Genomic DNA, 15,466 nt, shown 5'->3' with positions numbered 1-15,466 from the left:
TTGTCCCCAATGAGCAAGTCTGAGGTGACTCAGGTGGCAGTGGCAAGGAAAAACTCCCTTAGATGGTAAAGGAAGAAACCTTGAGAGGAACCAGACTCAAAGGGGAACCTAATCCTCATATGGGTGATACTGGAGGGTGTGATTATAAATATACAGTCAAACAAATGTTGTATTGGTGTAAGGTTCACATGGAGTTCACATCTCCTCTTTAGTATCACAGAGTCCAACTGGAGCTGGTAGATCTCTAGATGCCTCAGCGTTCTCACAGAGTCAGCCTCATCTCAGTGGAGGTCCAAAATCTTAATCGCATGGAAGACGATCAGAGCTGGTACAATGTCTGGATGCCTCGGGATGGGTAGAGAGAGAGAAGTAGTGGAGCGGGATTAACATTACATGCTGTTCATAAAAAAAGTCTGATGTAATAGTGCAGCATATTATGGGATGTATTATGTGTACGCCTGACTAAAGAGATGAGTTTTTAATCTACATTTCAACTGGGAAAGTGTGTCTGAGCCCCGAACACTATCAGGAAGACTATTCCAGAGTTTGGGAGCTAAATATGAAAACACTCTACCACCTTTAGTAGACTTAGATATTCTGGGAACTACCAGAAGTCCTGAGTTTTGTGATCTCAGAGAGCGTGAAGGATTGTAATGTTTTAGAAGACTAGTTAGATACATGGGAGCTAAACCATTAAGAGCCTTGTATGTAAGTAGAAGAAGTTTGTAATCAATTCTAAACTTAACAGGTAGCCAGTGTATAGATCATAAAATTGGGGTTATATGGTCATACTTTCTTGTCCTAGTGAGAACTCTGGCAGCTGCATTTTGGACTAACTGTAAGCTATTTATTGAAGATGCCGGACAACCACCTAGTAATGCATTACAATAGTCCAGTACAAGAGGTCATGAAGGCATGAACTAGCTTCTCAGAATCAAAGACAGACAGGATGTTTCTCAGCTTGGCAACATTTCTAAAGTGGACGAAGGCTGTATTTTTGTAGTATGAGCGATATGATTTTCAAAAGACAAGTTGCTGTCTAATGTAACACACTGGTCTTTCACTGTAGAGCTACTAGTAACAGCACATCCCTCTAAATGGAAGTTAAATTGTGAAAGTTTCTGTGTACTGGTTTTTGGGCCTATAAGTAGTATTTCTGTCTTATCGGAGTTTAATAACAGAAATTTGCAGCTCATCCAATCTTTTATCTCTCTAACGCATTGAGTTAACTTGGACACTTTAGCTATTTCATCTGGTTTTGATGAGATATATAAATGTGTTTCGTCAACATAGCAGTGGAAACTAATCCCATGTTTTCTAATGATGTTCCCTAATGGAAACATGTATATTGAGAAAAGCAGAGGACCTAGAAATGATCCTTGAGGGATCCCATAATTAACTGGTAATAAACTGGAGCATTCACCATTTAATTCTACAAAATTCTATCAATCAGATAGGTAGGATCTAAACCAACTTAAAGCCTGTCCATGAATACCTGTGTAATTTTGTAAGCAATCTAGAAGAATGTGATCTATAGTGTCGAATGCAGCACTAAGGTCAAGTAGAACTAATAGTGACATACAGTCTTGGTCCGAAGCTAAGAACAAGTCGTTTGTAACTTTAACAAGTGCAGTATCTGTGCTATGATGGGGCCTGAAACCTGATTGAAACTTTTCAAAGATATTGTTCTCCTGTCAGAAGGAGCTCAGTTGAACAGACACAACCTTTTCTAGTATTTTAGAAATAAATGGAAGATGTGAAATACAGTAGGTCTGCAATTTGATAGTTCATTAGGATCTAGATGAGGTTTCTTAATGAGTGGTTTAATAACTGCCAACTTGAAAGATTTAGGGATGTAATCTAAAGATAGCGAGGAGTTAATAATATTAAGAAGAGGCTCACCAGCTTTATGTAACACTTCTTTCAGTTATATAGTTGGAATGGGGTCTAGTGAACAAGTTGTTGATTTAGCTCTAGTTATAAGTTTATCTAACTCTTCCTGTCCTGTACTTGGAAAGCACTGTAGTTGTGAGCGTAGCACTTTAGGTGAAACTGGGTCACAAGGTGCTCTCATGAGTTGAACATCACCTATTTTGTTTCTGATGCTTTTAATTTTACCTGTGAATAAGCTCATCTTCTCTACTGAACTGTGATGGAACAGTGTGTTCACTGTGAGTATGACTATTATACCACGGTGCAGGTGTTTTGTCTCTAACCTTCTTTAATTGGATGGGGGCAATAGTGTCTAATGTGCTAGTGAATATAGCGCCTATGCTGTTAGTCATTACATCTAGATCGTTTGTGTTTAAGGGTACAGTAAGAAGTCTAGATCAGGCAGGTTATTTGTGAATCTGTTTTTAGAGGTCGGAATAATAGTTATAGTAATAGTAATAGTACATTATGAGGTAATGGTCTGTGATGTCATCACTTTGAGGTATGATATCTATATCAGTGACATCTATTCTGTGTGATATTAAATCTACAGTAGTGTATGATTAAGACGATGTGTTGCTCTAGTGACAAATAAGTTTAACTGATCCATAAATGTGAGTCCTAAAGCATCGTTTGTATTGTCAAAGTGAATGTTAAAGCCTCCTACAATTAATGCATTATCAAAGTTAACCAATAGGTCCAAAAGAAAGTCTGCGAATTCTCTAAGAAAATCGTGTAGGGCCGTGGGGGTCTATACACAGTCACTATAGCAAAGGACATCATGGATTTTTTCGTGTGCATGTGCAGGAGTGTAACATTAAGAACAAGCAATACAAAAGAACTAAATCTATGCTGTGTTCTCTGGTTTAAACTCTGGTTTGCTGCCCATGTGAACTTGGTTTAATCCAAGTTTCAGTACGGCAGAGTGCAGTAAGGCTATTTTCTGAGATGATTTCATTTACAATAAGTGCTTTGGGTGCAAGTGATCTAATGTTCAGAATCCCAAACTTTAGGAACTGTTTTTGTTTGTTTCTTTGGCATTTTTCTGATCTAGTTACAGTAAGATTATTTCGAGAACTTCTCATGCATTTACATTTTGATCTCACTACTCGGGAAACAGACACAGTTTCTATAGGATGAGCTATGTGTGCATTTGTATCAATTTGACGAGGTGAAGGATGGCTATTAAAATTTAGATTTAAATCGTAGTTTACCAGTCAGAAGGTGTGCAGCGCCCTGGAGATGTGGTCCGAGAGGATTTCTGCTCCAACTCTTCTGGGGTGCAGGCCATCAGCACGGAACAGCCTAGGACACTCCCAGAAAATATTCCAGTTATCAATAAAGAGTAAATTCTGAGCACGACACCATAAGTGTAACCATTCATTTAAAGCATAGAGTCTACTGAACCTTTCGATTCCTCGCTGGTACGTGGGAAGAGATCCAGACACGATGATCCTCGCCACGGGCGCTGTGCTGTGAACTGTCTCCACCAGGGTGTTGAAGTCCCTCTTCAGTATCTCCGACTGCCTCAGGCTGGTGTCGTTCATGCCGGCATGAAGAACCACAGCTCTGGTGTTTCTGCTCACGACCCTAGGTACCTGTGCGAGCCTTACCTTTAGCCACAGTAGCACGGACGAGGCGGACGATGGAGTCTCCGATGAGCACAAAGTCGCGGACCGTCTCGCAAAGGGGGGCGAAGCGGTTCCAGGTATGGATCTCAAAGACTGGTGGCAGCAGAGGGGGAGAGGACCATGACCGGGGCGCAGCTCGCGTCTTCCGCTGCTGCACACAGGGTACCCTGGCGCCGGAGAAAACAGTGCCTGGGAAGGCTGGGTGCGCTGGGACTGGACGCCGGTAATTTACCTGAGACAGGTGAGTGACCGACCGGGAAGCTTCCAGCGCAGCTTTCCGCTACCGCAGCTCGGCCTGCTTAACCTGTAGGTCACGAATCTGCTTCCCCACAGCTTCCAGCTCCAGTTCCACCCAGTGCATCTCGAACGTGTCCTCACCTGCACTATAAGGCAGACACACAAGCGACATGGTGTTATAGGGCAAGTACAACAGGGATAATTGGTGTGAAAAGGTGTACTAGCCGTAACTGGGCTAACAGGCAGTGATGCTAACCAGCTAGAAGCAGAAGCTAGGAAAACGCTAGGAAAATGAAATGTTTAGCGATATCAAAAAGTATTTTGAGCGATTGTTCTACTCTTAAGATGCTATTGCTATTGCCATGTGTTCGCCGTTTGTAAAAAGTAAGAAGTTAGAGTATAAAGTCAGGATAACTCAAAATTGAATTAAAATACTCAGCCAAGCAAACAAATGCAACCGGAAGGCGGCAAACTGTTGGGTTGTAAATGTTTACCTGAGCTTTTATTGAATGCTGTCTCTTTAATCCAGATAAACTGATCCTGATTAAGAAGAATCTGACCTGGTGGGAAGCTCTGACATACTGCAGGAACCATCATCATGACCTGGTGTCAGTGTGCACTGAGGAGATGCAGCTCTGGGTGAAGGAAGTGACTCAAAACGCCTCCACTGAACACGTGTGGCTCGGCCTGCGTCACGACTGCACCCAGCGTGTCTGGTTCTGGGTTGTTGGATCAATAATCTGCTATCAGGGCTGGGCACCAGGGAATGGGACTTGGAATGAAGACTGTAGTCATGAGGAGAGAAGCGGAGCAGTGCAGTCTGGAGGAGAGCAGAAGTGGATCGAGCTGCCTGAGAGCCAGAAGCTCAACTTCCTCTGCTCTACCTATGATGGTTAGTCACAGTGTTTTTGTATGCTTGTGTTTTACTGCGCTTTATTGAAATCGCATTTAAAATTGTTTTTTTGGTTTTTGTTTAAAGATTTGTTTTATTAAACTTGAAGACTGAAGACAAGTTGTGGTCCATCATCTGTGTCAAGCATCAGCTGATCTACAGCAATGTCTCATTTATATTCTTCTACACATTATTATTATTATTATTATTAACCAAATGTTCCCTGCAGACTCTCACAGTATGTTTGGTTACGGTTCCTCCTGCAAGTGGTGGGCTCACGTGAGATGGGCCCCATGTCGCTCCTTGGGCTGAGCCCGGCCAGGCCCCGTTGGGTAAGACCCGGCCACCAGGCGCTCGCACGCTGGGTCCAGGGTGGGGCCCCGGTTGCACCTTACCGGGCCACATCATGGACATTGAAGATCTTCATGGTCCAGAAAAATATTAAGTTAGTGAAACTTGTATATCTAGTGAGCATCCTTTAAAAGCTGAGTAAAGAAGGAATTTGCCGGGGCTTGTTTTTCTGCCAGAGCGGGACTACTAGGAGCCAGAGAAACAGGAGAATCGAGGCTATATAGGTAAGTTAATATTTTTGCTTTGTCTTAATCTTAGCAGCTACCAACTGTCTACACAAAAAAATCATTGAATTAAGTAAAGTTGGCGCATATTCACAGATTCAAATTTCCGGAGTCAATAACTCCTGAGCTAAATGCTGTTACTACACAAATATCACCTCTTTTCTATCATAGTAATGTAGAGAGGCAGCTACAACCCAATTTTCCTCAAAATCAGCTTTCCTCCATGGGGGACAAAATACATATGAATCTACATATGAAAGACAATGAATATGCGGCCAACTTTACTTAAGTAAATCGTTGTTGTCACACACTAAACTGAAAAGACCATTTGATCTAAGCTAGTTCATCGATTCTAAAGTTAATAGCCTTTTAGCTAGCTAGTGTGTTCAAAATAGACTTTATGTTTTGTTTTACAATGGCAGCTGAATGATGTTAATTGACATCGAACATGTTTAGTGTCGTCCGAATTTAAAGTTTACACTGGGTTGATTAAGACAGACAGACACAGACACAGACAGACAGACAGACAGACATGCATACACACACACACACACGCATACATACATACACGTACATACGTACCCGTACATACGTACATACACACATACACACACACTCACACAAGCACACACACATATACATACACATACATACATACACATCACATATGCATACATACATACATACATACATACATACATACATACATACACACCACATAGGCATATATACATACATACACGTACATACTGTACATACACATACATACAGACACACATATATACATACATACATACACGTACACACACACACACACACACACACACACACACATACATACAGTACATACATACTTAAACCTCTAACAAGTTAAATAGTTAAATAATAAGCAAGTTAATTTTGTTGTGCATACACGTAAAGCAGCTGTTGTTGTACTAAACAAATTTGGTTAGTCTAACTATAAAAGGTTCATGATATCTACATAATAATGACTGAGTTGAAGCTACTTAAAAAGATGCATGCAAATTGTTACCAATTTTTTTTTTGAGTTGAGCCAATGTATTATTTTTTAGGGTGTAGATAGATAGACTTACCTGTGTTTGGTGCATGTAGGTGCATGTAGGTCAGAATGATTAGAATTTAGAAATTAGTTGTCTAAAAAAAAATAAGGTAATGAAGCAAAACAGAATTTTGGGTTGTTCAAGCCAATATAATAAGAATTAGAGTGAAGTTCACATTCCCCATCCTTTACATTCAACTCTTTATGTTCACCTGTCTTTTGTTTATCCAAATTCCTAGAAAACCCTGCAGGCTTTATTCTGTAACTATGAACACAGATATATCTGTCATTCAAATATGTTCCAAAGAAAAAACACCTAACAACAGCATCACATCAACAGCAACACTCTGATGAACAGCAGATACTGAGATTACATCTGTACCTAAGGAAATATGTAAAGTGATGGGTGGGATTGAAAGAGGACAGTAATACTGTATAATAAGAGGTTTGTTAAGTTCATGTGCACAAAGTGAGGTGAAGAACAGAAGAACACTCATAACACACACCCTGTGTGGAGTACATGACATATATAGGGTACGGAAATCTATTTATTCATGTATTTATTTATGTTTTATTTATGTGAGTAATACAGTAATATAACCGATAACAGAACATAGAAAGAGTCAGATTGTTAATTCATAAGCTGTAATGTTGGAAATGTTTTTTTGACAGTTGCTTTACAGATATGGTTCACCTCGTTTCAGTGACTCTGCTCTTCTCAGGTCAGTGTGTACACAATGTACACTGTGTGTGTGTGTGTGTGTGTGTGTGTGTGTGTGTGTGTGTGTGTGTGTGTGTGTGTGTGTGTGTGTGTGTTTGTGTGTGTGTGTAGGTGTGACATTCACAGAGTCTGTGAATGTGGGGCTATAAGTGACTTTATTTTGATGCCAATTCTTGTATTTACTCTTTAGTTTCAGTTTGAAACAAGTTTAAACATTATTTTTCTCTTTGTAATCTGAGGCTATTTTTGTATCAACAAATGAAGCCCTCAATGCTGAAGTATTGTGCATCTTAAAAGTGGGTGAAAAATCTGCTGATGCACCGGTGGTGAAAGTCCGATACTTTCGTCTTAGCACAAAAACGGGCATCAGACTATATTTATCTGAAGCCATTTTAAAAGCCATGTCCTGCTTTTACAACACAGTTTTGTGCATGGTCACTATTTGTCATATTTAAATAAAACTCCAAGCAGGAACATGACATTAGCTGTGAGCTTAACAAACCTTGTTGTGTTCTGTGAGATCCTAATCATGAGGTCTATTGTCAAGGAAGCTTTCTAACATATATTTAACTTAATATACTTAATATGCACCTGACCTCATGAATATTTCACATAAATCTACAAAAAGCAGACTGTAATCTTTCTAATAACAGCATCACTTAGGGTGATTCCAAGCTGAATGAAACATAAACAGAGACACGAGTAAATTGTGAAATCATTTCTAGCTGCTTAGATAATGTCATAATATAATAAATTTTGTCATGCTTTAGTTTCTGTTTATGACCAGGTGCAAATAAATAAATAAATAAATAAATAAATAAATAACTAATAAAGATTTTTGTAAGTAAGAGATAACATATTAAAATCTTATCATAGCATCAATAACACATCTCTTTCTTATGTTTTTCACAGTAGTATGTGTTACAGGAGCATATATTCCTCATCGCTATCACTTTGTGAATGAGAATAAAACCTGGAGTGAAGCTCAGACCTACTGCAGAGAGAAATACACTGATCTGGCAACCATCAGCAACATGGAAGAGATGAAGAAGCTGAATCAGACACTGATGAAGGAAAATGCAAAGAAAGCTTGGATTGGTCTACAGAGAGCGGGACCCTGGAGATGGATGTGGTCTCTGGAAGACAAAACTTTCTACAGAGACCGAGTCACTTACACACTCTGGCATTATGGAGAACCAGATAATGCTGGGGGAGTTGAGTATTGTGTGGGATATGATTACTACACTACATTATGGTATGATAACGAATGTGAAACGAGGAAACCTTTTGTATGTTATGAAGGTAAGAGATGTTAATAAAAAGTAACTATATTTAATAATGTTACAGTAATGAAAATCTAAATCTAAAATGAAGCATCTAATTGTCTGTTATTTTTCTTGATTTTTGTTCTACTTCACTTTTTTGTTAAAGTTCTTTGATTGACATAAGAATCAGCAAAAATATAATAAAGCCATGAATGAGCTGTTCATTGTGTAAATTGTTATTTCTATTTTCAGAAAACACCACAAACACTAATAAATATGTATATATTAGTGATGAAAAGAGCTGGTACGATGCTCAGACCTACTGCAGAGAGAAATACACCGACCTGGTCAGTGTGAGGAACAAGACTGAGAATGACGAGATCTGGAGTGTGGTAAATGTTTCAGTCAGTTCAGGTGCTTGGATCGGTCTGTTTAATGACTCCTGGAATTGGTCAGATAAGAGTAACTCCACATTCAGATACTGGAGATCTGACAAACCCAGTAGAAGTTTGATCTGTGCTGCAGTGTCTGAGTCTGAGCAACGTTACTGGACTGATGTGAACTGCATAGAAAAACTCCCGTTCATCTGCCAAGAGAGAGACTTAAATGGTGTGGATAAAATTGTTTAATTTATTTAAGATTCCTGATGCTGTTTTGTATTATCATGAACTGTATACAATACACTTTGTTTCATAAATACAATCACAAATGATATTTTTTATAAAATTTGGAGAAAAAATATTTATATTAACAATATTTTCAGGATATTATTTCCGGATTCCTGTTTAAATCTTCAGCTAAAGAAAAGATGAAAAACTATTGGGTTGTAAATGTTCACTTTAGCTTTTATTGAATGCTGCCTCTTATTTTCCAGATAAACTGATCCTGATTAAGGAGAATCTGACCTGGTGGGAAGCTCTGACATACTGCAGGAACCATCATCATGACCTGGTGTCAGTGCGCACCGAGGAGATGCAGCTCTGGGTGAAGGAAGTGACTCAAAACGCCTCCACTGAACACGTGTGGCTCGGCCTGCGTCACGACTGCGCCCAGCGTGTCTGGTTCTGGGTTGTTGGATCAATAATCTGCTATCAGAACTGGGCACCAGGGAATGGGACCTGGAATGAAGACTGTAGTCATGAGAAGAGAAGCGGAGCAGTGCAGTCTGGAGGAGAGCAGAAGTGGATCGAGCTGCCTGAGAGCCAGAAGCTCAACTTCATCTGCTCTACCTATGATGGTTAGTAACAGTGTTTTTGTATGCTTGTGTTTTACTGCGCTTTATTGAAATCGCATTTAAAATTGTTTTTTTGTTTTTTGTTTAAAGATTTGTTTTATTAAACATGAAGACTGAAGACAAGTTGTGGTCCATCATCTGTGTCCAGCATCAGCTGATCTACAGTAATGTCTCATTTATACTCTTCTACACATTATTATTATTATTATTATTATTATTATTATTATTATTATTATTATTATTATTACTGACAGTTTTTATTAATAAAGGGGTTTCTGGGTAATGTAGGTGAAATCTATTAACCTGATGTTTAAACTACAGTGTGTTGGTTTGCACATTTTACTGTTTTATGTCTGCTTTGTAAGAGTAAAGAACTATATCATATTCAGCTCATTTATACCTATGCAGGAAGTAGCCATGTAAACAGTTATGTTAAAATCATCATTATTATTTTTTATGTTATTGTTTATTATATATATGTATATAATTTATTTTTTCTTTCAGTTCTTTGTTCTTTCAGTTTATCATCAGGATGTCTGCATAATGAAATGTTGATGGTTTCTATATCTGGGATTTCTGAGCACTTGTTTCTTTAATATGTAAGGATATGGATCGTAATTACTGCTGCCAGTTTCCAATCAAATAAAAGTACATTTCAAGTTTGTGTTTTAGTGTATCTCTGTGTTTTGTGTTCCACATCACAAACATACATCACAAACATGCAGGGCTAAAAGTTAGGGTAAGGTTTAAATTTGTCATCAAACTAAAACCACTTTCACTAAACAGAAGTGTAGATTTAGTGAAGAAGAATAACCCCATTGTTACAGCAATACCTGCGTTTCCCCTCCAGCCCAGTCCTTGCAGTACCTTGCTTTTCCATTTTTTGTCTTGCTGTATTTTGCCCCTGTTCAATTTGTTCATTTTATTGTGTTTAGATTTCTTTGTCAGATTTGTTTGCCACACGGATTTTGCTCTCTGCACTTTTGAAAGACTACAACACACACACGTAAAAGCAAAGTAAAAAAAATCGCTTTTGGATCAAACTGATAAACAATTTTCTTTCCCATCGACGACATGTCCTGCATTTTAACGTAATTTTTATTGTTTATTTATGAAAGTAAAAATTGAAGTCATAGATTTATGGTGGCTGAGATTACAGACAGGAGGCTGAAACCACCCTAAGAAAGGTCTAGAACCGCCCCTGGTTGACACAATTCGCAATGCATTCGCCAGGAATCCTTTTTGACGCCGATTATTTCAAACATCTCCCTCATATATGGCCATGTGTGTTCAGGAATGTCCTCGTTGTTAGTTATTTTAACATCGGTGACTCCCTCTGAATTAACATTAGCCATTCCTTTTGTAGGCGTGCTGCTCATTGTTAGCTCCGCTATCCTTAGTCTATGTCTGATGCCAGTAAATAATACAGTACATCAGTCACATGGGGAAAAAGCCGCACAATGATAGGATGATAGGCTGTAAACAGCGCTCAATGAGAAGGAATAATACTGAAAGTAACGAGTCCATTTTGAAAATGTAGGAAGTAAAAACTACAGATATTTCTGTAAAAATGTAATGAGTAAAAGTAAAAAGTTGTCTGAAAAATAAATAGTGGAGTAAAGTACTGATACCAGAAAAATGTACTTAAGTACAGTAACAAAGTATTTTTACTCCGTTACTTCCCACCTCTGCAAAGTACCAACAGCACAAAAGAAGTACAGTAAATATAGAAATGTCCAAAGGTACACCGAGGTGGAGTATAATTGTTATGACCTTTTAAATGTTGTCTAGGGTAAGGAGTAACATTTATGGTTGTGGTAAATTTTGTGGGTGTAGTAAGCAAAAAGAAGAATGCAGGGACATAAAATAATAACAATGAAATGTGTGATTTATTATATACCAGGTCAGAAAGGAGATAAATGGACAAATCAAACAAAATATAAAAATATAAACCCAAGAGAAAATGAGACGTTAGTGATGCCAAAGTAAATAAAGAAAAATAACAAAACCAATACTAACTGTTTTAAACCTCTAACCTAACTAAGGAAAATAAACAAGAAAAGAAAGTCTTCATCGCCAAGCGCCAAATACTTCCCTACTCTAAGCTATTAAACAGAAACACACAGCGGGGGGCGTACACCTCTTATCTAATGTATTTAACGTCGAGTTACCTACGTGTGGTACAATGGAAGTCGCACGACATCTTACCTGTCCCACTTCCTCTGGTATAACAAAATAAACAAAAGGAGTTAAAGCTCCTAAGACTCAGAGAGGAAACACAACTCCAATATTAACCTCCTAAGACCCGAGCTTTGGTTTGGCCTTGCATTTTAGTTGCAGTGATGTCCACGTATGTGGACACCAGGTCGTAGGAAGTTATGGTAAAACATAGCAAAAACACTGCTTCTATAAATATAGTGTTCAGCGTCAGTTCAGGCAGGCCACATAGTCAAGCTCGGCTATCAGCTGATGTCAATTTTCTAACCCCGCCCATCAGCTGATCTGATTCCTAAGCGCGCTATTGGTCCATTTCAAACAGGGCGCCCTATTTAAATGCTTTTTTCAGTCTGTCTGCTTGGCTGCTTCCTCTGCATTGCTGCAACTGCGATTTAAACTCGGTGGCTATTTGGAGTTTAAACTGCAAGCTATCTTCTTTTGTGGGGCTGCTGCCTCTGCTTTGCTGCTGCAATTCAAACTTGACGGCTAATTAGAGTTTAAACCAAATCTCCTTTTGGTTTCGCGAAATGTGACTATAAGAGTTTGTTATTACTATTAGTAGACTTGAGCCAAAAAGGAGGTTTGATGACGCTTTGACCTTACGGTAAATCGATACGGCGCGCATGTTCGTGTACAGTATAATAGTGCGTTTGTTGAGCCGGAAGGGCTGGCATGTTGTACAGTCTGTTAGGCTATGCTTCGATATGCTATGCTAGGTTATATTATTGTATGTTATGCTATGTTATTAGATGAGGTTATGCTATGCTTTTGCTATGAACGTCACGATGGGTCATGCCATGCTTGCTTTGCTAAGCTAGATTACCTCATGCTAGGTAATGCTATGCCTCGATATGCTTTGTTATGCAAGCTTGTTATGTTATGGGGCTTCCTCTGCATTGCTGCTGCTGCGAGTTAAATTCGGCGGCTATTAGAGATTAAACCGCAAGTTATCTCCCTTTGTGTTCGCGATATGGCACTATAAGAGGTCGTGATTACTATTAGTATACTCGAGCCGAAGGGGACGTTTTGAAAACGCTTTGAACTTACGGTAAATTGATATGGCACGCATGTTCGTGTCTAATGGTGCGCTTGTTGAGCCGGAAGCGACCGGGCTGTCGTGTTGTAAAGTCTGTTATGCTAGGTAGGCTACGCCTTGCTAGGCTATTTTGCTAGGCCAGGTTAGGTTATGTTACGCTATGTTATGACTCGCTAGGCTTTTATGATACGTTATGCTATGCCTCACTAGGGTATGTTAAGTGAAAGTGACGTGACATACAGCTAAGTATGGTGAACCATACTCAGAATTCGTTCTCTGCATTTGACCCATCCAAAGTGCACACACACACAGCAGTGAACAGACACACCGTGAACACACACCCGCAGCAGTGGGCAGCCATTAATGCTGCGGTGCCCGGGGAGCATTTGGGGGGTTCGGTGCCTTGCTCAAGGGCACCTCAATCGTGGCCGGACCGAGACTCAAACCCACGACCTTAGGATTACAAGTCAGACTCTCTAACCGTTAGGCCACGACTTGTTATGCTATGCCTCACTAGTCTATGTTAGGTTACATTATGCTATGCCCTGTTAAGCTATGTTAGGTTATCCTATCCCCTGCTAGGCTGTGTTACATTATGCTATACCTCGCTAGGCCAGGTTAGGTTACGTTGCCCTATGTTATGCCTAGGCTGTTATGATACGTTATGCTATGCCTCACTAGGCTATTTTAGGTTACGTTATGCCATGCCTTGCTAGGCTATGTTAGGTTGCGTTATGCCCTGCCAGGCTATGTTACGTTACATTATGCTATGCCTCGCTAGGCTATGTTAGGTTACTTTATGCTATGCCCTGTTAAGATATGTTAAGTTACGGTATGCTATGCCTCGCTAGGCTACGTTATGCCCTGCTAGGCTATGTTATGCTATGCCTCGCTAGGCTATGTTAGGTTACTTTATGCCATGCCCTGCTAGGCTATGTTGGGTTACATTATGCCCTGCTAGGCTATGTTATGTTCCGTTATGCCATGCCCTGCCAAGCTATGTTAGGTTCCGTTATGCTATGCCCTGCCAAGCTATGTTAGGTTCCGTTATGCTATGCCCTGCCAAGCTATGTTAGGTTCCGTTATGCTATGCCCTGCTAAGCTATGTTAGGTTACGTTTTGCTATGCCCTGCTATGTTAGGCTCCGTTATGCTATGCCCTGCGAAGCTATGTTAGGTTACGTTTTGCTATGCCCTGCTATGTTAGGTTCCGTTATGCTATGCCCTGCCAAGCTATGTTAGGTTCCGTTATGCTATGCCCTGCGAAGCTATGTTAGGTTACGTTTTGCTATGCCCTGCTATGTTAGGTTCTGTTATGCTATGCCCTGCGAAGCTATGTTAGGTTCCGTTATGCTATGCCCTGCCAAGCTATGTTAGGTTCCGTTATGCTATGCCCTGCGAAGCTACGATAGGTTCCGTTATGCTATGCCCTGCTAAGCTATGTTATGTTACGCTATGTTAGGCCCCATTGGCTGTTATGATACATTATGCTATGCCTCGCTAGGCTGTGTTATGGTGCTTGGTGCTGTGCCTTGCTGGGCTTGTTTTGTTGCGTTGTGCTGTGCCTTGCTAGGCCGTGTTAGGTTACGTTACTCTATGCTGTGCCTCGCTAGGCTGTTGTGATATGTCAGGCTGTGTCTCGATAGGCTGTGGTGATACATTGTGCTGTGCCTTGCTAGACGATGTTAGGTTACGTTGCGCTATGTTATGCCTCGCTAGGCTGTGTTATGGTGTGTTGTGCTGTGCCTTGCTGGGCTATGTTGTGTTGCATTGCTAGGCCGTGTTAGGTAGCGTTACGATATGTTGTGCGTTGCTAGACTGTTGTGATGCGTTATGCTATGCCTCGCTAGGCTGTGTTATGGTGTGGTGTTCTGTGCCTTGCTGGGCTATGTTGTGTTGCATTGCGGTTGGCTGTGCATTGCTAGGCCGTGTTGGGTAACGTTACCATATGTTGTGCCTTGCTAGACTGTTGTGACGCGTTATGCTGTGCCTCGATAGGCTGTGTTGTGATACTGTACGTTGTGCTATGCTCCGCTGGGCTGTGTTATGGTACAGTATATTGTGCTGTGCCTCGCTAGGCTATGTTGCCTTATGCTATGCCTTGCTAGGCCATGTTAGGTTATGTTGCACTGTGTACCTCGCTAAGCTGTTATGATGCGTTAGGCCATGCCTGCTAGGCGTTTACGTTGTGCTGTGCCTCACTAGGCTGTTGTGATGCGTTAGGCCGTGCTTTGCTAGGCGTTTTGCTACGTTATGCTGTGCCTCTCTTGGCTATTATATGTTGTGCCATGCCTTGCTGAGCTGTGTTTGTTACATTGTGCTGTGCTCTGCTGGGCTGTGTTGGGTTGCGCTGTGCTATGTTGTGTTGCGTGGTGCTGTTGTAATGCGTTGTGCTGTGCCTTGCTGGGCTGTAGTGATACGTTATGCGGTGCCTTGCTAGGCATTATTTTGCATTGTGCTGTGCCTTGCTGGGCTGTGTTGCGTTACGTTATGATATGCCTTGCTGGGCTGTGTTGGGTTGCATAACGCTGGGTTATGCATTGCTGGGCTGTGCTTCGCTGGGCTGTTTTAATGCCTTATGTCATGCATTGCTGGGCGTTATGTTGCGTTGTACTAGGACTCTCTAGGCCGTTATGATGTGTTATGCCATGCCTTGCTAGGCGTTGT

General features: G+C 40.6%; 2 protein-coding genes across 2 annotated transcripts in view; both read left to right on the top strand.

Moving 5' to 3' along the window:
- The window catches only part of LOC113637166 (macrophage mannose receptor 1-like), a 28,388-nt gene extending 23,472 nt beyond the window's left edge, over nucleotides 1-4,916 (top strand). The window contains exons 6-7 of the mRNA XM_047803662.1: nucleotides 4,330-4,692; nucleotides 4,780-4,916. Of these exons, the coding sequence (XP_047659618.1) occupies nucleotides 4,330-4,692; nucleotides 4,780-4,793 (377 nt within the window). The 3' untranslated portion in view covers nucleotides 4,794-4,916. The remainder of the gene's footprint in view (nucleotides 1-4,329; nucleotides 4,693-4,779) is intronic.
- A 1,188-nt stretch (nucleotides 4,917-6,104) lies between these two features.
- On the top strand, nucleotides 6,105-10,211 carry LOC113637224 (macrophage mannose receptor 1-like). The gene is made up of 7 exons (XM_047803403.1): nucleotides 6,105-6,861; nucleotides 7,000-7,049; nucleotides 7,961-8,350; nucleotides 8,566-8,922; nucleotides 9,188-9,550; nucleotides 9,638-9,711; nucleotides 10,052-10,211. The coding sequence occupies exons 1-6, from the start codon at nucleotides 6,848-6,850 to the stop codon at nucleotides 9,649-9,651; spliced, it is 1,188 nt and encodes a 395-aa protein (XP_047659359.1). The 5' UTR covers nucleotides 6,105-6,847; the 3' UTR covers nucleotides 9,652-9,711; nucleotides 10,052-10,211.
- Nucleotides 10,212-15,466: the final 5,255 nt, after the last annotated feature.

Source organism: Tachysurus fulvidraco, chromosome 18 (genome assembly GCF_022655615.1).
Source record: "Tachysurus fulvidraco isolate hzauxx_2018 chromosome 18, HZAU_PFXX_2.0, whole genome shotgun sequence".
NCBI lineage: Eukaryota > Metazoa > Chordata > Actinopteri > Siluriformes > Bagridae > Tachysurus > Tachysurus fulvidraco.
This window is presented reverse-complemented; position numbering and strand designations above follow the sequence as displayed.